We start from the raw sequence: 26,274 nt of genomic DNA on the forward strand, positions 1-26,274 counted from the left end.
ACGGCGAGTGGAGTTTAGACCAAAAAGCTCTATTTTTGTCTCATCAGACCACATGACCTTCTCCAATTCCTCCTCTGGAGCATCCAGGTGGTCATTGGCAATCTTCAGACAGGCTTGGACATGCGCTGGCTTGAGCAGGGGGACCTTGCGTGCGCTGCAGGATTTTAATTCATGATGGCGTAGTGTGTTACTAATGGTTTTCTTTGAGACTGTGGTCCCAGCTCTCTTCAGGTCATTGACCAGGTCCTGCCGTGTAGTTCTGGGCTGATCCCTCACCTTCCTCATGATCATTGATGCCCCACGAGGTGAGATGTTGCATGGAGCCCCAGACCGAGGGAGATTGACCGTCATCTTGAACTTCTTCCATTTTCTAATAATTGCGCCAACAGTTGTTGCCTTCTCACCAAGCTGCTTGCCTATTGTCCTGTAGCCCATCCCAGCCTTGTGAAGGTCTACAATTTTATCCCTGATGTCCTTACACAGCTCTCTGGTCTTGGCAATTGTGGAGAGGTTGGAGTCTGTTTGATTGAGTGTGTGGACAGGTGCAGTTAATACAGGTAATGAGTGGAGAACAGGAGGGCTTCTTAAAGAAAAACTAACAGGTCTGTGAGAGCCGGAATTCTTACTGGTTGGTAGGTGATCAAATACTTATGTCATGCAATAAAATGCAAATTAATTATTTAAAAATCATACAATGTGATTTTCTGGATTTTTGTTTTAGATTCCATTTCTCACAGTTGAAGAGTACCTATGATAACAATTACAGAACTCTACATGCTTTGTAAGTAGGAAAACCTGCAAAATCGGCTGTGTATCAAATACTTGTTCTCCCCACTGTATAATATTTAAATACTCTTATTTACATTTTAAGAGGAAAATCTAGTCTACCGTTCTATTCCAATAATTGTGCTTCTGTTAAATCCTGTATGTTTGAGAGTCCTTGGATGATTTCTATTTAATTAAGTGTGCAGAGAGAAAAACACAAGTACAATGAGAATTATATTCAAAGACAAGTATAGAAATGAAAATAGTATGTGACCTGTATCCACATGTATGTAATTGAACCAACCTTTCTGTGTGTGTGTGTGTGTGTGTGTGTGTGTGTGTGTGTGTGTGTGTGTGTGTGTGTGTGTGTTGTCTTGGCACACAGGTGTTTAATAAAAGGTACTGAGAAAAGCAGAGCTTACTATGAAAAGCCTGTTTCATTAACCCTCCTGTTGTCCTCGGGTCAAATTTGACCCGTTTTCAAAATTTCTGTATCAGAAATATAGGTTACTTAAAACCAAATTGCCTCAAAAATAACATGGATGGTTCCATACAACGCTTTTTGCAAGTAGAATGAAGGATTGGATCATTATTGAGTTGTGGGGGTTTTATTCAATTTTATAGCATTTGAAGATTTGAAATTTGAGAATTGATTTGTTTCCTGACTAAACGTTGACATATACCAGTCTGTGATCCACTCAACATCCTCTGATTTTAATTGTTAGTCAAAATAATTGATAATTTGTGCTTTTTTTTAAAACTCAGAAAGTAGGTATAAGTTAATATTAATGAGGTTTATTGACTACGCATTCCAGAAATAAATGTAACACTAGTGGTAGTACGTTGGAATGAAGTTGACTAAGAAGATGTAACACAGAATGGGGTGATAATTTATACTTTACAGACAAAACAGAAGTTAGTTAGTGGCTAATGTAGCCTCGAGCTGCTAGCCTCAAGCAGAGATGGGAAGCAGGCTACAGAGGTCTGGTAGGCTCACTTCTATCTAACTCTACACCCAAACTATTTTTAATTTCATCACTTGAGGCGATTTATCAGACTGTGCAGCCACAAAAGACTCTATACAACTTTTTTCACATATGCAGTGATGGCCAAGAAACGTAAACATACTTTGATGTTAAAAATCAGGAGAGTTGCCCTTTGAGACTGAACAAGATATGACCTCGGACTTTAATTAAGCAGTAAAGGCATCTCATGTAAAAATTTGATCAATTTCAAGAAAAAGCAATCGTCAAAAAGCCTGATGGAAAAGTTACCACTTTCCATGGTAACTTACTGTAGGTCAGACTTATTTCAACCTACATTATCAAACAGAATTTCCTGGAAATAAACATGACTTACTGAAATTAGACTGGTTTAACTGTTAACCTTGCTTTATAAAACACCCCACTGGTTTAACTGCACACTTGCCTTATTGCTTTTAAAATGTCACAAATACAAAATGAAAGCAGCAGAGCACAGTTAAAGTGTGTGAAATGCTTTAAGCCAATGTTCATTCAATACATTTAATAATCACGAAACTGCAAATTGCTGTATTACATTTGCTTTCTTGTTACTGACGGCCAAATCCGGTCAATAGTTGAGTACAGAACATCTGTTATTACGGTGTATGCTGTATGTGTGTGTGTCAGCTTACCTCTGTCACCAGCGTGTGTGTTTTCAGGGTTGAGTGTGTCCAGCAGGTGGATGGAGCTAGTAGGTCTGGTTTTGCTGCGGTCATCCTGTTGATGGTCCGCCGAGCTCAGGCCGTTCTCATACAGCTGGCTCTCGCCGTGCCGCAGATGCCAGGTCAGACCTAACAGGTGGACCGCTACACACACACACACACACACACACACACACACACACACACACACACACACACACACAAGATCATTAGTCAAGGCATTCCGAGAGGTGTGTCTGAATCTTCTTCAATGCCTATCTTAGAGTTCTCACTCAGTTTCTGTGCTTATTAGTGCCCAGCAAAGCAGTGGACAATTAGCAAATACACACACACACACACACACACACACACACACACACACACACACACACACACACACACACACACACACACACACACACACGTCCAGTATATGCACATGTGTACATGAACGCAGAACGTGGCGGGGGAGGGGGGCAATTAAGGCAGATCTTCAGAGCCTGAGCCCAGGGCTGGTATTAAAGCGCTAACAGTCTTTTATGCATGACTAATGATGCTATGAAGCTGCTGCCGATTCACAATCCATATGGGCCTTTTAAATAACAAAGGGTATGGGAGGATAGGATACTGGATTCCCCCTCCCACTCATAAAACTGTTTACTAGGACAACAATCCAGCATGCTGTTAAATAAAAACAACTAACACCTGGCCATTAATGAAATGAATTAGCGTCTTGCAAGGCTGTCAATAAAATGTTCAGTAAAACATTCACCATCCTCTGACCAATCATCAGGTTCCTGTGATCATGTGAGATTATACTCCAACATAGTATTAGTAAAGGAATCTAAAAAGGTAATGCCCCTTTCCTGATGTGAAGAACAAAGCAAATAAAATAAATCATCGCAGGTTTTTTTTCTCCTTTGACACATTCAGAACATCAAACAAAAGCAAACTCAAATCAAAAAGTTACTTTGCGCTGGTGGCAGTCAGAGGATGGCTGCTGAATGCAGATCAAGGTAAGGAACTTCTAACGACTTCAAACATCTTCACTATCTGTCTTCTGTCTGCTGATTGCCGACACCCAGAAAAAAAAGCACTTGACACACGCCCGACAACGCTCGCACAAAATGGCTGCTTAGAAAAACAAATCCACAATTATACGGCATGACCAACACAATCATAGCACACTCACACAAGCACTTAAATGTACCTGCTAGTTTCATGTATGCATGCATGCAGTCACGCCTACACGCTCGCCCACACTTGATCCCTAGCTGATGAGGAATACCTAATTAAAACTCCAGATAGTTCAAAGCCCTTTGCAGTCACTTTAAGTTTCAGAAGCACAGAAAAAAGTAACTATTTTCTGTGCAAAGCTAATCTATGATGAGCTCTGAGAGTTGAAGCCAATATGGTCCCATGCTCCACTCTGGCATCTATGGGGATCAGCAAATCATACATTTCAACTTCTGACTAGCCTTAGCCACTGTTGGTTTAGCTATCTATTCATGCACAATATGGGCTCTTCTAAGCAGAACACGGACGATTACTAGGGCCACAAGGGAGACGTCATGCATCATTTAGTTCAGACTAATTGAACTGTCAGCCTGTGACGAGACCAGACATGGACACATACAGATTCTCCACATCAGTGTGGGTACAAGTCACTCTTTTCAAAATCTATTTCTTTCCATCACTGTAGTTTTCTTATTTTCATTTAAGAAAGATGCAGTGTGAGGGATTTTCTCATTAACACATCGCTGTGAAATTAGTTGTGATGACTCATTAAAAAGACGGGGGAAAAAAGTATGACAAACAGTAACCCAAGTGATCTGCCTTGTACATTCAATTTCATGGCTTTAGTCTCCAGCAAAATCCCTTCTGCTTGTCTGGTACTGCAAGCAGAGCAGGTGGAGAGAAATGCACAGAAAGACATGTTGATGAATCTCATTTTATTCAACAATGATAGATTTAGAGACAATCCGGCAGAAATTTCCTTTAAACTAAAGCCCATTATCAACTCACCTTTATTAGAATTAAACATGAAATATAGTGTTGCACCTACAAATGTAGGTTTGTACTGTATGCATCACCACTGTTTGTACCTCAATATATTACACAGTGGAGTGGAACAACCTATCACAGTTTCATAAATGAGTCTGTAAGGGGAGTGATGACAAGTTATTCCCAAACTCATACATTTAGCATTTCCACCATTCAGTCTCTCATGCTCCATTCTTTCCTCACTTCCTCTCATCTGGATTGCTTTTCTTTCTCTCTTTATTCTCCGGTGCACCTCCCCACCCCCCCCTCACCTCTGTTAGCCAAGTGTTACCCACTCCAGTAATGACTCTCTCTACTAGCGTCAGTCCTCACTGGCTCTCCTATCTTCTCCTCTTCACCGCTCCATCCCTCCTTAAAAGACCCTCAGACCATACTTCTCCTTCTCCTGCTCATCAGCATCTCTCTCACTCTCGTTTTATGGCTGTTGACCTTTTGCAAGAACACTTAGCATCTAGGGCCACAGAGCACACACACACACACACACACACACACACACACACACACACACACACACACACACACTGAAGCGGAGGAGGGATAAGGACCTGCGGACATGATGAGGAGAGGATGGTGGTGGAGAGTGCAGGTGTGTGTGTATGCTCTTGTACTTTTAAGGAGCTGATGTCCTCACGGCAATATCAAGAGTATTGATGGCATATTTGTTGTTCTTCACTTTACCGAGTTAATTCTGGGTATTTAAAAACTGAGTACTTATGGAGCCACAGGCAAGGACAGGACCAAGGCTTACATTTGAATACAGTTAAAGTAAGGGTGTTTTTTTTTTACGTCTAAGATTCCACAACCAACAGTCTCATTAATTTGCTGCAGTTAGCTAGCAGTTGGATATGGAATGTTGCATAGTTGGAGCTCTTCCGAGGCTTGGATGGGCTTGAAACTTTCCTGGTTGCAACAGTGCAAATGTGAGCAACCGCTGACTGTGAAGATTAATTATTGACTTTCGAAACAAAATTTGAATCCTAGCTCAATGTCCACTTTATAGCTTTTTCTAGGTGGACAGTTAGAGAGTTAGTTCAGTTGTCATAAAGCTATATTATAAGATATATTGTCATAAGATGAAGAAAAAGCTAATGAGCTTGGATTATTTTGTCAAACGAGCAACTGCGTTAGTCTGGTTTGATAAAAGTTCAAACATACAAGCATGTATACATCAAAATGTACGTAGAGAAGTCAATTACAACTCCCAAGCATCCATCCATCCATCCATCTTTGTCCGCTTATCCAGTATCGGGTCGCGGGGGTAGCAGCTCCAGCAGGGGACCCCAAACTTCCCTTTCCCGAGCCACATTAACCAGCTCTGACTGGGGGATCCCGTGGCGTTCCCAGGCCAGGTTGGAGATATAATCCCTCCACCTAACAACGGACCAGAGCTTTACCCTCGCAAGGATCCTGGAGGGAGCCTGGGAGTATGCCCAACCGGTCTACATGTGCTTTTTTTTTGGGGGGGGGGTTATCTTATCTTATATGGGCTTATCTGCTAATGTTAGCTACCGACCGTTACCTTAAAACCATCCAGAACATAGAGGGTACCGTAAATACCGTAGGGTGATTTAACGTCACTGCTCATTTTACACACAGTTTAACAACAAAACAAAATGCTGAGTGAACATTACTAGCTACTTTTTTCATATTGGTTTTGAGCGGTATGCACCCCCAATAACCTGGAAAACGGTTTTAAATCAGTAACGTTACTGTCCCATTGCGTCCCAGCAACCAAACAGTATTTCTATGCTGGGATACTATCCTTCCCCCTACTTTGCAGTATATGAGGTTGTGGTCATTTGCATGAAATGTAATTTGTTTAAGAATATGCAGCATGTAAACATACTATCTCAAATATAGAATGTATTACAACTTCTATATTGTTTGCCCCTATAAGAGACAAGACAATACATTTCCTAAAATTTCGAACTATTCCTTTAAGGAGATTTTCTGTCACATTCTGGGTTAAAGTTAAATGAATTTAGCAACTATGGCACACAATGTTTCGTTCCCAATTGCAACAACAAAGTGTTCTGAATTTGCTAAGGACCATGGGTATCGTAGTATTTAGAGCCATCTACTATACCAAAATGATGGAAAGGACATGATTCCTCAGAATCAAAGTTGAAATAATAAAACTGATGATGAACATATGGTAGCAGGGTACTGTTAAATTATCCAGGAAACTCTGGTGTTTCTGTTTCCTTGTTTTTTGTGTCAATTGATTGTATAGAAACAGACAGGAAACTAGAAGACAAAGAGGGTATAACTAACAAGTCCAGAAGAAGTCAAACTGGGGACGTTGCAGTTAAGGTATCTGTCTTAACCAGTGCGCCAGGTGTTTCTATAGCTGTGTTTCCATTCAATTGTCAAGCAAATTTTAAGCAAACTTTTGAAATGTCACAAAAAAGAAATGTGAATTAGCATTTCCATCAACAGGTTTGGAGAATAAACTAGGCTACAGCGTAGTTTCAGCACAAGTTGGCGCTATAGGCTACCCATGGCTGTAAGCTGCCTGTAAACAGTGTAGAAGAAGTAGAGGTTGCTATTTAAACAATTGCACAATTAATTGCAATTTTATCGAAATCGCAATGTGAAATAGTGTAATATCCAAATCGCAACATTTGTTAAAGCCAAAATATGTGTCAAACCATTCTGAATTTGTGCTGCAGAGATGTCCCGGCCTACAAATCCTATCCTACACTACTAAACTAAAGACAAAAACCTTTGTTTGGTACAGATCCTCACAAAAATCACATTATCATTTGAATTTATTTTAAATTTATTCAATGAAAATGAGAATAATGATACAAAAATGATCTTCAATATCGTGAATCGTGTCAATTGCAGTTGTAGCAAATTGAAGTTGTATCAAATGTTGCCATTTGCATACAGCTTTTCTAATGCGATACTTCAAAATGCACATTAAGATAAGTGAATGGAAACGTGCGTTATGGTTTCGGAACATTTAGAACATCATTAAAAGAACGCAGTCCAGTACAGTAGTAAAAACTACCTCTGGAATCAGCAGGTCCACTCACTTCTTAACTCTTTTGCTTATAGGATTTGATAAATTTTTTATCCTTTGTGTGGGCACACTCACACAGACACACACTACGACACAGCATGCAGTCAGTTATGCGAGCAGCATGTGCTCAGCATGAACCCTCACTCTCACTCTCTTTTTCCCCTGTCTGTCTATCCATCTCTCTCCAAGTGTCCATCTTTCTCTCCTGCGCTCTAGCAAAAATGCACATAACCATCACATGTTAGAGAGGGACTCTGAGAGAGTCCAGTCATTATAACAGGAGCACCAGCAGGAGCAGTGGCGACAGCGAGCAGCAGTGCAGCGAGCTAACAGGCTGAGGTTCTCGCACACATGAATCATTGATCAGTGTGACAGTGAGATGACTGCCAGAGGTAATAGGACTGCACAGCTGTAAAGGGGTTTCTGTACTGTACCCTCGCTGTTGGCTACCCCGCCGATATGTGCGTGGAAGATGTGGCAGGCTGAGGGGAACAGCACAGCGATGAGGAAGAAACTGAGGCAGTTAAAGTAGTAGTATAATGAGGTGCTTGATGTGGCTTTTTCAGGCTTACTTAAACTAGCGTGGAGAAAAGCAAGAGTTGTAACTGAAGAAACCAAGCTGTTGGAAATGTGTGGATAGAGTAAGCAAGGCTGCTGAGATAACAACCTCTCTATACGGCTCTTGTACACAAACAGCTGAAATGCAATGACGTATGGATTTTTATTGTGATTGCAATAAATGGTAACTCTGAAACACTAAATTATCTTCAGCATTATTTCCAGATAGGCAGGTTTTAAAAGCAAACGCAAAAGGCCAGTGGAAGCAGAGATAATGTTAGCTTGCAGTTGCTGCTATTGTTGTTGTCAGGCATGTGTGTGTCTCCAGATTAGATAGAAATGATTGTGGGCTCCAGTGATGATTAGATTTCACACTCGTGGTGGGAGAAAGAGTAGGAGATAGAGAAACAAAACTGTGTGTGTGTGTGTGTGTGCGCGTGTGTGTATTCCTGTTTAATGCCTGTGTTACACACTTTGTGCAGTTATCTGGGGTTTATAACAGTGCTGGGTTGGGCTGCAGGACACAATGGGTTGGATTGACTGTGAATATACTGTCTTATTGATAACCATTACAGCTAAGGTAGCACTGCAGTCAGTTAAAAATGATTTATCAATACTCTCGCAGCAGCGGAAACACACCCAGGCTTGATTGCCGAGTTCTTTTTCACTCATACACATGGCAAATCGCCGACTATATTCCATCTGACAACCAAAGACTACAGCTGGCTTTGCCCGGCAGCAAACACTTTCAAGAGCATCAGTCATTCAATTTAGTGTGTAGTTTAGCATGTACAGTAAAAGCAATTTCTCATCCAAGTTCTGCATGGCTGTGTCAGCCTCTGGCTAAGACACAACTTCTGAGGGATGGGAGAAAGAAAGGCAGAGAGGGAAAGAAGGGCAGAGGGAGATAAAAGACACAGGGAGATGGAGAGAGGGGAGTAGGAAAGAAGGGGAGAGACAAATGGGGAAAACAAGTGTGAAGGAGGAGTGAAGGAGAAGGACTTCAGAGCCAATAAAACAAATGTGTGTCTAAGACAACGTTAGAATAGATACGGAGAGCCTGGGGGTCTGCTTGTCCTCCTGCCTTTTCGCCTGTCGGCCCTTGCTCCACTCTGACAGACAAGAGGTGCTAAAGTGTATTTCTTACTCCCCTCCACCAACCCCTTGAAAGCTACTAATACCACTGTCATGACTGTTTAAGTGTGTATTGTTTGTGTCCATGAGTGTGCGTCTGCTGACATTTGCTTGTGTGCAAGTGGCAGAGCAGCGGCAGAGCCTCACTTGGCAATGTCTTGTCTAACCTTTAGGTCTACTGATCAATCGAAGTGACCTTGCTAATCTGGAATGGGAAGTCCTGTTTGTATAAAGGGATAAAATGGCGAAAAAGAGGGATAAAGAAAGAGCGGAGGAGGTGACACACTTCTCCCATCTTGAATGATGAACTTTGCTGTATATCCTGGTGTTTATTTGCCAGTGAAACTTGCTGTCGCCGTCATCTCGTTAGTCACGGTAGCGACGGTACACCAAGTCCAACAGATCAGAGCGTTCTGCTTCACACATTTCTCTGTTCTTCTTTCATTTCTAATCACTCCCCCTCTCCCTTTCCGTCAGAGTCTCTCTCTCACTCTCCCTGTCTGTCTCCCACACGCTGTCTTAGTGATCTGGCCCTTTTCTAAAAGCTGAGTCATGTCACAACAGATAGAATAGTGTTGTGTTGAATGTGCAGGGGATCAGCGCCATGTTAGATTCCCCTCCGGCAGTCACCACCAACCACCACTGAGAGCTTTAACACTGCAGACAAATAGCGACTCACAACTGCAGCTCAGTCATACACAGCTCAATCCCTGTGTGTTTGTGCGTATGTGACTGGATTTTTGTGTGTGTGAGCGAACGAGAAAGAAGAAAAAAGTGTGAGTGTGACTTGCCATGAATGTCCGTGTGCATGCGTGTGAGCATGTACTTGCCTGGTGAACTATTGGAGCTATTGAGGCTTTTTCATTGCAGCCTCTCTGACCTTCTGGAGACATTTTACCAAAGGGCTCTCTCGACATTCAGAACTTTCTGACCAGAGTCTGTTTAAAGCAATTTTACCAAAGGCTCATGTAGCTGTTAGGGCAGTTTTAGCAAAGGCCAGCAGGTTTCTTAGAGCTGCATCAGACGACCAAAATAGAGGACCGAAAACAAAGAGAAACTGGACCAATCAATACAGACCCCAATGAGGCATGAAGCAGCTGGCTGAAAGACGCTGGGGGTGAGGAGCACACACACACACACGCACCCAATTTAACCTTAACTATTTCTGTCCTCATGCACCCAAAATATAGTTGTTTACTTGCTGCAAGAACACTCAACAACACAGATACAGTTTACAGTAAACAAGATCAGAAAATGCTTTCATGAATTAGAAAGTTAAGAAAAATGAAAAAGAAACACAAATGTGTTGCTGGTTACCAGAGTTATTCTAAACAAGTATTTAAAAAAATCACATCTGGTTTAACAATCCAAATTAACACCAATAAACTGTCAGATCTTCTTTCGTTTTTTGAGAACTAGAAACTAAATAACGAGCCCTAAGTATATAGTACATATACACACACACACAGTACCCTAAACACAAACACACACTCACACAATGAAGCAGAGGAGGGATAAGGACCTTTGGACGTGATCAGGAGACGGTGGTGGAGAGTGCAGGTTTGTGTGTGTGACACACACACACACACACACACACACACACACACACACACACACACACACACACACACACACACACACACTATTCTCCAAAAGACATGCTAATCTTACTACATAGTGTTAGTAAACAGTAGAAAGCAGCATGGAGGCTAATGACAATGTTACGGTGATTAACGTTACTTCTTTTTTATATCAATTACTTATTTTTTTATTTTATTGTGTCTCTCTTTCAAACGTACTGCTGACTAATTTAACATCCGAGCCTAGTAAAAGCTGTATGAATATACTGTTTTAAGCACTTTTGTCCAGAGCTGCAAAGATGATTCGATTAATCTCATCAACAGTAGTCAAGGTAATAGTAAATAGTATCTATTAGGCGTCAGCTATTAAATTAATCGGCAGCTATTTTGATAATTAATTAAATATTTGAGTGTGATTTTTTATTAAAGAAAAGTATGAATTCTTTGATTCCAGTTTCCTAAATGTGAATATTTTTTAGTATGTTTACTCCTCTATACAGTACATTTTTTGACATTTGATAGACCAACTAATCGATTAATTGAGAAAGTAATCAACAGATTAATCAACAATATAAATAATTGATAGTTGCAGCCCTATGTCTCTCTTATTTTTGCCCTGCTGATCGGAGCCCATAAATACCCGAGCCTACTGAGGAGTAATTTGTAGTGGTAGTGAATGCCAATTGTAACCTTTACAACTGCAGACAAAAGCCAGATGTTAGTGGGTGTAAGTGGGTTTTTTTGGCCAGTGGGAAAGGAGTAATAGTGAATCAAAGGTGAAAGCCCTCTTAGCTTGAGCTATAATTATGGTACAGATTGAAAATATCTGTTGAGACAAAGAGAATAATGCCAATACACAGTGCAGAACACGGCACAACTGCTGTATTCTGATTGAGTCCCTGTGTGCGACAGCAGTTTTGTGTCCAACTGAACTGTGCTGCTCCTAATACAACGAGTCTTAGTTTCCAGGCCCTACTGGAAACAAGCTGTTTCCGGCCAATATCACCCACTCGGCATTGCTGTGTAGATAATTGGTTGCCTGTTGCTCTCCTTTGCAGAGCTGCACAATGAAGAGGTGGCCGCTGACTCCAGACAAACAGCGGTCACCTGCTCAAAAACATTTTCTTTGGGAGAAAGCAGACTGATCTTATGAAGTTGTGTATGTATGACACGCCAATTGGTATGCCGTTATTGGCGTGTTATCAAGACGCACACTCGTTTTTCAGCGTGTTCATCAACGCCGTTTGTCCTCCATTGACTTACATTACCTTGCGATTGCGTGTGAATTGACGCCGTAGCGAGTAGTATGAAAGGGCGAAAAATCCGTGTAGGGAGGTTGGTCGGGGGGGTGGATGGGTAAGACACAGGACTTTCACCCAGGAGAGCGGGGATCATGTCCCGTGTGTTATGTTTCCTTCATTTTCCACGTGTGTTGTTTCCTTACCACGTTTTTCTTTTTCTAAACCCAACCCAGTTCTTCTTTTCCCCCGCGTGTGACGTTAAAACCAACCGTAGCCTCGCGATAACACGCCACTTGGCTTTAGGAAAGTGGCGTGTATGTTTACGCGAAGTCATGATGCCACGTTGGAGAAAGTAACATTTCACTAGTAACACCTCAGCAGCTTCATCCCAATAGCCATCACCGGATTTAGCTGTCCCTCTGTACATAATCAATGGACTTTTGCCCCCCACATGCTATCAGAACAGACTGCAATCCCCACTGTTACTGTTCGCTCCACTGAGGTTATTATTATCTCAGTCCGTTAGTTTCCACAATTTTGCATTCATAATACTGTGCTCTCTACCACCTAGCATCCGGAACTGATCGTCACTAAACTAAATTTTGTGAAGCATATTTACCTACTCAGTACAGCCATCACAAAGTATGGTACAGTATGTGTGCGACGGCCTGCAGATTGTGCTGTCTCTTTGGGGCGCAGCTCAGACTCAACAAAAGTAGCAGATCTTCAGCAGAGTGAATCAGCACATTTGAGCTTTTTCAATTTAGACTTGGACTAACCTTTTATTTTCTTCCACATGGATTTACTCACAGTCTTTGCTAAGGAGCTACTGACAGCTACGGGCGTGGTTTAGGTGTGTGACAGCAACAACTGTTTGTTCAAAACAACAATGGCGGACATGATAGACAGATGGTTCATCCAATTACCTGCCAGGTATCTTCCAAACAGTTTCCAATAAAGGGTTCTCAGAAAGGTCTGTGTTAACAAACCATCTGGCGCATCAGGTTACCTTCACATCAGCATAGGCAGACTGGCAATCTGGCAGTTCTGGCAAATGCCAGAAGTAGGGGTGTCACAATACCAAAAATGCAGTAGTCGGTGCCAATACCAGTGAAATAACATGATTCTCGATGCCAATTTTGCTACCATGGTTAAAAAAAAAAAAAAGGATTTTCTAAGATCCCATGTACTTAAACTTGAAACATGAACTTCCTTATTAAAATATTTGAAAAATATCAAAATGTCATAACAAGACATACAAAACATAATAACATAAACAACATAATAAAGTGCAATGAATGGTCATAGTTCAACAGCTAGTGTCCCCAGACACATTCCAGACTTCCAGGCATCTTTTCAAAAGGTACTGTGCAAAAACAACAGTGTTTCTAACAAACCCCGGGTTAATATAGGAGATACATTTGAAAGATAGATACAAAAATATGCAAGACTGTACGGCTGCAGCCTGGAGCCTCCTGTTTGCTGCCGTCAGGCTTCTACTTTTCAAAAAAGAAGCTTGCGTCTGGTCCGCTATGTCTTCGTATTTTGGTGTCTTGGGTGTTTAAGTATGTAATAATGTTTTAAATATGCAAGCATTTACATTATATTGTGCCATTGTAGTTTATTTTAAGGTTTTATGAATTGTGTGTATTATTTAATTATGAAAGCCTGTAAGTGCGCCTTATGCTTCTGGTGCCATAAACTATCGCAAGTCTGGTTTTTGCAATTATAAAGCAAATAATGTGCCCGTCTGAAATTGGGCCAGTAAGGGACGAATTGCCATGGCCAAATCTTTTGTCCCAGTCCGCCCCTGTCCATCGGTAGACTAAAAATTCAGACCAAAGAGTTTCTGTTGGATAAATTTTCTAAATTACTTTGCACATAAAGACTGAAATCTAGGCTAATTATAAAAAAATAATTTGTTAAAATATACATTATACTGTACTATTTCTGATGCTACTTTCCAGCTAAAAGGAAAAAAAGGTAAAGCTGTCTCACTGGAACCACCAATATTCATGTTTTTCCATCTCTATTCTGAAAGAAGTGCTGTAGTATGTGTTTCCTAAAACATTATAATAAGAGCCAGGAGCACTGGTGCTGAAGATGGACAGAGCTAGCCGGCATTAGAGTTAGAAGCAGTGCTGGATCACAAGTCAAAATATCTAAAAAAAAAATATATCTAAAAAGTCTATTCCTATACTGTAGAATCACTTGATGGAACCATTGCAGCAGTTGCTGAATGGTTCCATCGAGTGATTCTTGAGTCTAAACCTGTTGTTAAAGTCTTCTTATGACATACTGTAACTTGACGATAGCTGAGACAGGATGTAGGCTTATTATATTCCCTCATAAAAGGTCACTACCTTGTCGAAACAGTCACACATTTTATTTCACTTTTAGGAGCCACTAGTTATGGGCTCACCTTGTCTCATGTCTTCACCAGACTTCATCAAATGGTAGGGGATCTGCTGCTGCCCTCTCTGTCATAATGTCTCAACGTTTCTCACATCAAGCTGTACACTTTAGTCTAAAGTGGACATACCATCTGATAATATAAGCACTTTTTGTAAACATATATACTGCTATAAATTCAGCCTACATTGACCCTCATCGCTACACTCCTCTACTCTTCTCCGGTGTTTACAACTTTGTCACTAGATTTAAAAACTTGTCAGAGCCCTTGAGCGCTTTTATTTCAAAGATGAGCCTGTGCAGCAAATCTCGCAACACTTTGAGCAGGAATCAGCTACTTTCCTCAGTTTCAGCTCTCCAGTTTATATAACAGCTGCTAGTGATGTTGAGGGCCAGATTTAGTCAACCGACTTGGCAGTATGTCTGAAACGTGAATGAACTGCATTTGGGTGAGCCAGTGTGATGAACCAACTAATGTTAGTGTAACGTGAGGGTTCGGTATGTGGTGGTGGATCACTCTTTATGAGAATAAACAGCAGGATGGAGACGGGTGACTTTCTCAAGTGGTACTTTACTGAACGCCACTCACAACCATAGACTGTATATGAGAATGGACCAACAGATCCCGTTGCTCTGGACGGAGACCAGTGAAGGATATTAGAAGCACTTTTCCGGTGAGCGCTGAGCGTTACTGAGCAGCCTCCAACTGAGCTTGAAGACGTAGATGTGACGTGAGCAACCTGTCTGAAAGTTGGAAGTCTTCTGGTAGCTGTGCCAAGAGAAATCTCAATCATTCCCAATCTAGCAGAGACGGAGAGCGTAGGTATATGTAAGGAGATAACATAGACACAGGCTCATTATTGATCACTAAAATGATAGTTAACATTAGTAATTACACTTAAACAGCTAATGGAAGTCCAAACTGCCTGAGAGCTTCTCCTGTACTATACGGTAACTCCTCTACTATGAGACAGGAAGTCTCGTGGTTATGACCCAATCGTTAGCCTATTGTTATAAAAACGTCTGCTACGGAGCCATAACGTGAGCTACAAGGTAATGGAGCCTTTTATACATTGTCGTGTTTCTTTAGATATAAACAACGGACAAATAGAGTCTTTAAACTCTTCAGATGTAAAGTTATTCTCTGTCAAAGTGACGTCATAATGAATGGCAGTCAATGGAATGCTAACGGCGGGTGATCACTTTGTAGCATCAAAATGGCGCCATAGGAGATTCGAGCTCTGAAGCGAAGCTTACCCCCTTGCTCACAACAACAACACTTCCTTGTTTGGACCTTCCAAAAGTGACTGAACCAACCAATCAGAAGCGAGAACTTAGACTGAGATAAACGTGAGGGAATCAGAGAGGCAGATTCAACAGAATATCCTGACTGTGTTAAATATGTAAACATGTAAATATGTAACTAATACTTGTGTAACATAAATATGTAAATGATTAACTGACTAAACATTGTAAATACATTTCTAGTAAATTAACTCAAATATAAATTATATTAAATTCTGAGCCTTACACCTTTCAAATATAAATTAACTCACAATTGTTCCCCCCCTTCACCCTCCATACACAATTTGAAGCGATTTCTTAGTTATGTGTAGAAGTAATTAAAACCTAATTGTTTTTTTTGCTTTCTAAAACTGCTTCTTGGGCTTCCTGCCTGGGTCTAGAAACATACCAAATCCAGATGTAAACAATGAACATGTGTTGCACCAAGATCCTGAGCACACTCAACAAAACTGCGTCACTGTTAAGTATCAGTGCTAGCTTAAAGCAGATGACCATTTTGTAACGTTACTTTAGCTAGTAACTCACCCTTTCTCTGACAGAAACATTTCCCTCCTCTTCTCTTTTGTATTTGCTTGCTAACTAGCAGCCTTTCATTTGAAATAACCGTAATGCTACATCGATGCAGTTAACGCCAGCATGGATGTGTAATAAAAGCTAAACACGCACGTTAGCTAGCTAATTCAACAAACAATCTACTATGGGTAATCAACATAGACTGTATATAGAATGGACCAACAGATCCCGTTGCTCTGGACGGAGACCATTGAAGGATATTAGAAGCTCTTTTTACGCGTTGTGAGGAGAAGCTTACCCCCTTGGTAATCAACATAGACAGTATATAAAAGGTAATCAAGTCAATACAGTCGTGGTCTTAGCAGCAGGTGTGGACTGAACCATTTGCATCTATTAACGGGGTTAGTTGGTAGAGGACAGCCAAAAAAACCAACTCTTTGCTCCTAATTCAGTATGTCTGTTATTTAAGTTTTCAGCTGCGGTTTATTTATGACATTAAATACCTATCAATTTGAAACTGTACAGCAAGCACAACTATTTAGGTTTGTTATGTTGGGGGGCCACCAACAACTGTGGCCATTCCACTTATATTATTCTAGGAAAAAAAAGCTTTTTTTGTGTGCCATTGCACTTTTACTGCAACAATTGATATTTATACAATATTGAAATGTAGAGGTAAAGTATGTTGCTCCACTGCTTTTCTTAGTTTGTCAATTGTCCACCTCCCAATAAGGATTGAGAATGTTGTATAAAATCCATCACTGTCAATAGCCAATAGGCCTTTTTCACTATCTCCACAGTAGAAGAAGCACAGGTGTCAATACTGTAATTAAATAAAGGCTGAATTCCATTTAGTGGTTTTGATGTTAGGGTCCTGGTATCGTGCATGCTGGCTCACTGGCACTCTCATTCAGGGTTTTTCTTGCATAGAGGAATTTTTGGCGTCCCCCCTCCCCCCAAGAGGTTTTAGCCAGCCTCAAAGAAAAATCACCAGCACCAAAATGGTAAGAACTGAGAACAAAAAATAGCAATTCAAATCCTCTCTTAATGTGTTTAAGAACAATTTACAAAACAACCACTGAACCAGTCGAACATAAACTTGAATATAAGAGCTGATCTCAGTTTTATCTCCAGAGTCAGGCTGTATACTGACTCTCCTGGTGATTAATATCAATATTATTTGTTTAACCAGTTTTGTTAATTGGGGTTTATCAAATTGTCAGAAATAATAGGTAAATGCATAGATTTCTGTCAAATACAGGTAACTACAGACTCATACTGTCTGTGTACGCGGACAGATCCTGCTTGCTGTCATGCGTAGTCACATTAGCACAGCAATGGTGACAGGCGGCTGTAGCAAACATGCAAAGGCCGGTGTTTACACCCTATAACCTCTTATACGACTGTCAGCAGATAGAGCAGCTCAGAGAGTAAAAACAGTTACATTTCCCATCGTGTTACATCTGTGCTGTCTGTGGTCACACATTTTGACTCCCCAAAATGATACAAGGTAGGTGGCTTATTTGATATTATTTGCAAATTTTAGCTTTGTCGCTACCTTTAGCTTCAGCATTTTAGCTGTTACCTTTCTGTCTGCATGTTTTGGTTAATTGTCTATGAAAAAAGAATTTAACAAGGCTTTGCTGTATGTACAGTAGTTCTGTGGTTGTGTCTTGCAGTGTTGCTGTTGTTACATGTTTCCTGAGTTCCTGACAGGAAATAGAGGAAGGAATCCTGTCTAATAATGATGCACCAAGGTCTCCACAGATCATTATAGTCATACATATTGTTGTTAAATGTGAGTGTGTGTGACTGCTATCTTTGGTGTCCCAATACAGATGGACCCTTTGAGCCTGATACTTGGTCTCCCGAAGGGGCGGATCACTGATAGTAAGCACAGGAGACTTTTCAATATAAGGACTTTTGCTGCTAGAAAGAACATTCTACTCTTCTGGATCAAACCTGCTGCTCCAACAAGACAATCATGGCACAACATTGTTATGGACTGTATTCCTAGTGAATACGTCACATGCTTGCTTCACTCCAAAATAGATGCCTTTCATGAGGTCATGAGGTCTGGGACCCTTACTTGCAGCATATTGGGCCCACAATGTCATTGTCCTTGCTTTGTGGATTTTCTAGACCAGCCTAGCCTGTCTTTGTGACTTGGTTTTAAGTGCCCACTGTCTGATGAGCGCCTTGTAGCCTTGCTATGTTTATATGCTCTGTATTGATTCTCATCTGGACCCTGCTTTGCCTTGCTGCAGAATGCTGGGAGGGGGAGGCTGGATGGAAAATGCTCTGTTATTCATTTTTACTTTCATAATCATTTTCTATTTACTGTATCCACATGCCCACATCCTGTGTTTTTTTTCTTTTCCCGTCGTGTCTGAGCTGTTCTGTGTTTTGTGTTTTGAAAAAAATGCAATAAAAAAAAAAAAAAAATAAATAAATGTGAGTGTATGTCAGAGTAAATGTCTTCTTGTTGTAATGTACGGTTGGCCTGTGCTTTTCAGTTGTAATTTCTCAATTTGTTAGCCAGGGTGGAATAGAAGCGCTTCTTGATAAGCTATAATCATCCTGGAGCTTTGAGACAGACCAGGCCGGCTAGGACGTTTGGAGGAGAAATCCAGATCAAGACTTAAGTACTCTTATTCACTTCTAGCCACCAAGCATATAGTTTATTTGTGGGGCTGCAAGTAAATCGACATATATATATATATATATATATATATATATATATATATATATATATATATATATATATATATATATATAATGAATGCATTTGTTGATTAATAAATTAATCAATTATAATTTCTAAAATGTAAAAAGAAATTTCTTTTTCAAATGTGCTTGTTTTGTCCAACAGACCAAAAACAATCATATTTAAAAAAACTAACAAAAAAAACTATAAATTACCACATTTAAGAATCTGATAGCAGAACATGTTTGACATTTTTGCTTTATAAATGACTCACCATTAGTTCATCGATCAATTCCTTTGTGTCAATTCATTAACTGACAAAATCATTCCAGCACTATTGTAAGCTAGACATTACATAAACATTCAAACCAAAGCAATTAGCTGATAAATCAATTAGTGTGTCGACGCGAAAATACATACAATTATTTTGATAATAAATCATTTGTGTACGTTTTCAAGCGGAAACATCACATATTTGCTGCAGCTTTCAAAATGGATCTGCTGCTTTGTCTTACAGTATAGTGAACTGAATATTGTAGGGGTTTTGACAGGTTTATGGACAAAACAAGACATTTAAAGCTATTGCCTCAGGCTCTGAGGAAACCAATCAAGAAAACAATCAGCAGATTTATTGATAATGGAAATAATCATTAGTTGTGCAGCTCTAATAAACACACAGGCACACACACTATCTTGTTTTCTTGTGAGTTCAGTCAGAGGCTGTACTGAGTTTGACCCCTGTGAATAATAGCTAACTTTTTAAGGCAGATGCTTTGATTTGCCATCAAACTGTGTAAGCAGATTTACTGAAAGAAATAGCGTGAAAGTAATGAACTTAAAGCCACTAACGACTCATTTGGTTCTTTATGAAACCACCAGGACCCCTGAAGCAGCACGTATTGCACAACAGAACTATAAAGAAGCTCTTAGCTGAAAGTGTACACTGGCTGTGTCCCTGCGTGTGCAAGTGACTGAAATGGGATTTAGAGGTGATTATTTGATTGCAGGGTGCTTTTGACTTGCTCATTTCACTTGCGTCAGAAGCTTCTCCCTGTTTCCATAGAGATGATTATCTTTCATAACTGACACATCCCGCCCTCGGCTCATATTTGATTCAACAACCGAGGTTTGTAACAGTTTAAAACAAGCAAGCCAGAAATGAATGCAGAAAATACTCTAATTACCTTTTATTTGACTGCATGATAGAGCAATAGTAGGCAGTTTTTTACAGAGGTGGAACTTAAATGAGGCTTAAAATAGAAAATGTGTTACTGGTAGTGTCAGAAGCAATATTCTTTAAGATTACAGATGCAATCTTAATCTGTCCTCTATCTCTCCTTAAATGCCCCGTTCGCTATCATAATGCCTGCTCCTCATATCTGATGGCCGCGTTGTGCTTAATAACAAGCTACGACTGCAGGAGGGAGGGGGACGTTGGGAGATAAACAAATTAACAAAGCTATTCACAGCCCCTGCAACACCAGGGGGTATGGGAGGAGAGCAAAGAGGCCAGTAAAGAAAGAGAGGACTGCCTTAGCTAATCACAACAGGGAGCATACAGTACACAGCAATCACTTAGGCACTGCCTTATCTCTGCAATCATGCATCTTCCTGTCATTGTGCTAATTGGAAACCTTAATATTATTGCCTCATTATTTGCTGGGTTACTTTCCCCCAAATGAATAAACAAGTCACATAACTTGCACAAAGAGCTTAAAGGACTGGCAATGATTTGAGGGCGAGTTCAAAGAACTGGTTCCAAACTGTCAAAGAAATGAGGATTTGCTACAAATCATCAATGTCGGATGTGTTTATTAAATTATTAAGACATGCGTTCAAGATTCTGTTGCAAGGACCTCGCTGTTACCCAAGCGGTCACGCTGCGCCTCCACTTAGTAACTAGCTCCGTTACATAGTGAGTCATAGTCCGGAAAACTGCAGCAAAAAGTGAGAAGTTTGGCTGAGCGTCATGAGAAGAGATGAAGATTCAGCCAAATACAACAGCTGTGTTGAGATCATTTTCACCAAGGAAGGGAGCATCTCCAGCATTCTGAAATGTTGGGCTCCAATTTGGCACTACTGTAAAGGCCTTTTTTTTTTTTCATGTTGCAAATGTCTTAATTAAGTTAGAAGTATCTGCAGTATCACACTGACAATACAGGAGGATAAAGAAAGATGAAGACATGGGAGAAGTTGTGGCTATTAATGTGAATACTAACATGTAGCACTATTGTTATTATCTATTAATCTATAATTCCCTTGATCAATCCATTAATCATTTGGTCTATAAGATGCAATAAAATAACGGGTAAAAAAGCGCAAGGTAATGAAATCATATTGGTTTTCAGTCCGACCAACACTTCAAAACCTAAAGATATTTATCTTACTATTACATAAGACAAAGAAAACTAGCAAATCATTATAAATGAGGCTGGAAACAGGGGACTATTTGCTATTTTTACTTGAAAATTAAAATGGTCTGTTGTCTGTCTAATCAAGTAATTGGCTGAATGGTTTCAGCTCTGCTTGCATGGGGTGGGTCTTGAAAAGTGTATAAGATACATATATAATAATAGTCAAATACAAAAAGAAGTCTATTGTTGTTACTGAGAAACATGTTCAGCATGCAAATAATATTAAATATGTACAATATAACAACTGTCCGGCTAAGTACAGGAGCTGATTATATTCGGATAAGTCATTATCATATTCATTATGATATTTTTAACACTGTTTAAATATGATAATGATTTCTGTTTCTTATTATAAAATGATATATGTCTATAATGATACGAATTAATCATCAACAAGAACCTGATTTAATGAGAGATAGACTCAAAATCAATAAATATCAGCATGGCTATTATTTGATGAAGATCATCAAAATGCGCAAAACTGCTGGCGGAGATGTTTTTTTGCTCTTCCTGTGAGTGGCTGTTAATTAATTTGTTAAAATGACTGAATCATTATGTAATGAGAGAACCTAATCATCTGGTGGCCTGTGTCTCAACCCCCCCCAGACAAAGACATTAAGTCCATGACCACTTTGATCTTGCTATTTGAATATCTTTGATTTACAGGTTAACATATCATCCGTGCTTACATCCCATACGTCTTGGTGCAGTTGCCATGGTGATGTCAACATGGAGATCGATCATTGCCAAACAGGAGTGGAGCATGACACCAATTAAAAGGTGATGTCGTCTCCGAGTCATCACTCACACTCCTCACTAATGCACTAATTACCGGGGCCGGGACATTAATGGAATAGCATGGTTCAGCCCGGGGATTAATCTGCATGGATTCCCAGTGTGTGTGTGATGTCTGTCTGTGATGTATGTGTGTGTGTGTGTGTGTGTGTGTGTGTGTGTGTGTGTGTGTGTGTGTGTGTGTGTGTGTGTGTGTGTGTGTGTGTGTGTGTGTGTGTGCGTGCGTGTGTGTGTGCATGTGTGTGTGTGTGTGTGTGTGCGTGCGTGTGTGTGTGTGTGTGTGATTAATGCAAACCCCTGGCTGCTCCGTCGTGACCTTGAGCACCACCACAGGAGGGAAATGAAGCGGCTGGATGGAGGGTTGGGTTATCTGCACTTGGGGGGGGGGGAGAGTGCTGAGGTGGAGGGCCGGGCCAAGGTTGAGGATAAACAGGGAATTGATGCAATCGGAGGGGATCGATGAATACATTTGGTATGTGACTTTGACAGACTCTGTTGATGAGTTTTCAGAATGCAGAACAACTCCAGAAACTTTTTTTTGATTATGAAGATCCAAATTAGTATTGCTCGTAAAAACTGGAGTTCATGAGTGGCTTAGAAATATGCTGCATTTATCTGCGGTTATAGTCAGTGGTGGAGGAAGTATTCACATCTTTTACTCAAGTAAAAGCAGCAAAACTGATACCAATATGATTTAAAAATGGGGGGTTAACAAATGAGACCTCACCTTAAAACTAATCAATTTTATTAATAAATATATATACTGTTAAAAAAAAGCAGAGGCAATAAGGTCATACGCTAAGACAACCCTGGATAATACAAATGAGGTGTTTGTGTGCGTGTGTGTGTGTGTGTGTGTGTGAGTGGCTTTGGGGGTGTGAACGAGACAGAAAAACAGTGAATAAGAGTTAGTATTTAGTGGATGTGTGTATTCATCATGGATTAATTACCACTTTTGTGCGCTTTAGTCCAAGACAGCTAATTTCATATTTGGATTATGAGTGGGTCACATTTGGAATACATTACCTGCTGTTTTTAAAGCCAACTCCTTCAAAGTACGAGTGTAACATTTCCAGCAGTCCTGCTTTGATCCCTATCGATCTTCTCTTCTGGTTTTTTTTTAATCTTTATTTTACCCTTTGAAGCCTGCAACATTTTGTGGGTGTAAAAATTGCTGTTAGAGTTTGTTTCTGTATTTTTTATCGATTCTTCTTTCTTTGAATTAATTAGGCAGTGTCTTGACAAGCCTCCCAATTTCCTGGCCCCTCTAGCAATCTATTAAGAAAATGTTGATTTAAAAAAAAAAAAAAAAGCAAGCCTTCGTGTGCAGCTCTGCATGACGACACACTTGATGGTTGATGTGTGACTGTAACTCACCAATGACGTATGTGAGCAGCAGGGCCAGGGTGAGAGTGAGGAGTGACGCAGACAGGGCTGTGCACTTCCAGTTGCAGCAGCGGTGAGGCTTGTTGAAGGTAAACAGTGGTCTGGTCACGCTGCTGCGAGGGAGAGGCCGGGGTGGAGGGGAGTACACAGTCCCGGAGGTCAGGGGGTAACCCTGCCCTGTCCCTGACAGTAGAGCTGATGAACCAGAGCCCTGCTTGAACAGGAAGTGTCTGTGGGAGAAACACAAAGAAAAAAATGTCATTCTAGCCATAGTCAAAAGTCCTAAGTACCACAACTGAGGTCACCGTGGTCACCCTAGTGAGGTCACCTTGTCTGAGGTGTAAATAATATTTAAAAATGTGGAATAATAAGGGCTGGGTAGACTGACAGCGTCACTGGACATCAGACTGCATACCTTTCTATTTGCTCTCATACACGGCAAAAACACATCTTCTTGTGTCATTTAGTCTCATATCCAGCCTTGAAGATGGATTTTACTTAAAAAGCAAGAGCAAAATTCTGCCGGTGGGCTGAGAGTTGCAAGAATGTATTAAAAATGAGATTCAGCATCATGACGCATGACAGGATAAAACAGATCATAGCAATTGTGTCATGCAAATTACAAGACATTTTTGAAACATGATGATTTGCATAGGAAACTGGTGTCGAGGCAAAGTTCTTATAGAGCTTTTTCAAACATAGAGGCAATTTAAGGTGCTTTACATGAGGTAAAACATGTATTAGAGCAATATTTCAAAAAACAAAAAGAGGGAAAATAAACTCAGTTTGAGTAAAATAAAATGAAAACAGAAAAAAAAAGGAAAAAGGGGACCGTTTTGGTGCATTAAAAACATCTCAGTACAGCTTTGACAGCCTTTTTTAAATTCTGTCATTTAATACTTTTTTTCTTTTAGGACTCAATAATGGATAATGGATTTGGGGCAAGATGTATATTTTCATTTCCTTATTTACTTAAATTCCCTCTCTCTTTTTTTTTCATTTTTCCGGCCATCCTTTTCTTTCTGTGATTCTCTCTTTCTGTATATGATGCTGTACCATAATGCTGGTGATTGGCTGTCTAACGTTATATGTCGTAGAGGCAGGCAGGAAAAACACTATGTTAAGCATAGAGAAGGGGCTCACATAGTAGGAAATTAAAAAAAAGATTTGTGCTGTAATGTGTAATGTTGTAATTTCTTTTTGTTATAATGGATTTTATAAAATTGTTATCGTTCAGGAACTTGACGTTTATGTTTAATACACATTTCTATAATTCAAATCCAAAATAATGCAAACTCAAACACAAAGATGAAATAAAGAAAGTGTATATCATTTTACGAAATTGTTTTTGGCAGGATGGAGAGACAAGTGAACAGTCTCAGAGAAAAGGACAGGCTGTGAATACAGAGGGTGACAGAGAACAAAGAGTCGAGGAAAAAGAGAGAAATAAAGAGAAAGATTGTAAAGTTCAAGGCAGAGAGACAAGAGGATAAGATAGAGAGAGGGAGCAGGTTATGGAAAGCACACAGAAAAGGAGGCTGTAGTGTGAATTTCCCTTGAATTCAACGCTTTAATTAAACATTGTCAATATTCATGTTCAGATCTTTCGTGATTGATTTAGCCTCTTCTGTATTTCCAGATTGTAGTGTGGATCATTGCAACATTTAACCAGATTCATGGTCAGGTAATTATTACTGCTTGGCAGATCATTAATGCTACTGCCCACTAGGAGTGTAAGAAAAAAATGATACACTTGAGTATCGCAATATTTTATTTAGCAATACTATTTTCAAAAACGCAATATCGATTTTTTTTTTTAGTTTATGTGCAAAAATATTCATGGTAAGACAGTGGTTCACGTCTATGTTGTGTTTAAACCCCCTTCCAATAGATGGCTATGCTGAGATACACCACTAGCGTCCTTGCCTACCAGTGCCTGACTTTTTGCTAGAAGCTAACCATGTATTTTTGGCTGAACTTCGGCCTACTTTAGCATATAAAAATTTGCTCACTAAGAACCTGTGAACCACAATTTTTTCTGTTATGAATTGTTTACCTAAAGTAAACTTCTTTGACTTTTATGCACATCATGTCTTTTTAAATATTAGTTTTTCTAAAATTATAATTTTTAAAAATCCCAATATATCGCCTTACGCACAGTATTGAAATATATTGCAATATATATATATATATATATATATATATATATATATATATATATGTATCGCGATACGTATCGTATCGCCAGATTCTTGTCAATACACAGCCCTACTGCCCACTGACCTGGTTTAAAGCTACTGTTATCCAATCTTTGCTCTCCAAAAGACTTAAAATGCACTATTTAGATCAGGGAAATCAATTTGTTTTTCAGAAGGGGGCATGCCCCAAAACACTGTATCCCTGGCTCCACCCCCAGTTACTGTTGCTATGCCTGTCATCAACCGTTGATTTTGTCGTTTGAAATGACAACTGTCACTGGCTGTTTTTATCAGCTGTTGCTAGCTGGCTAATTAAGCTAACGTTAACTCCAGGAGTCTCCGGCTGACTGTTACAGCTGACCCCTTTTCTTAAACGGAGAATCTTAAACATGAACGTGATGGCTACATACATTATATTGTGCCAAAAGACTGAGGCTAAAGCTATATGTCCTGGGCAAATCAATCGACCATGTAGAAGACATGGAAATAAAGAGTTAGCATTTCTCTTGTA

The 26,274-nt window shown here is 40.0% G+C and overlaps 1 protein-coding gene across 1 annotated transcript in view; it reads right to left on the reverse strand.

The window, feature by feature from the left end:
* The window catches only part of tenm1 (teneurin transmembrane protein 1), a 171,899-nt gene that overhangs the window by 101,432 nt on the left and 44,193 nt on the right, over positions 1-26,274 (reverse strand). The window contains exons 4-5 of the mRNA XM_078261227.1: positions 23,557-23,795; positions 2,420-2,593 (exon numbers count right to left, since the gene is read on the reverse strand). Coding sequence (XP_078117353.1) covers positions 2,420-2,593; positions 23,557-23,795 — 413 coding nt within the window. The remainder of the gene's footprint in view (positions 1-2,419; positions 2,594-23,556; positions 23,796-26,274) is intronic.

Source organism: Sander vitreus, chromosome 10 (assembly GCF_031162955.1).
Source record: "Sander vitreus isolate 19-12246 chromosome 10, sanVit1, whole genome shotgun sequence".
NCBI lineage: Eukaryota > Metazoa > Chordata > Actinopteri > Perciformes > Percidae > Sander > Sander vitreus.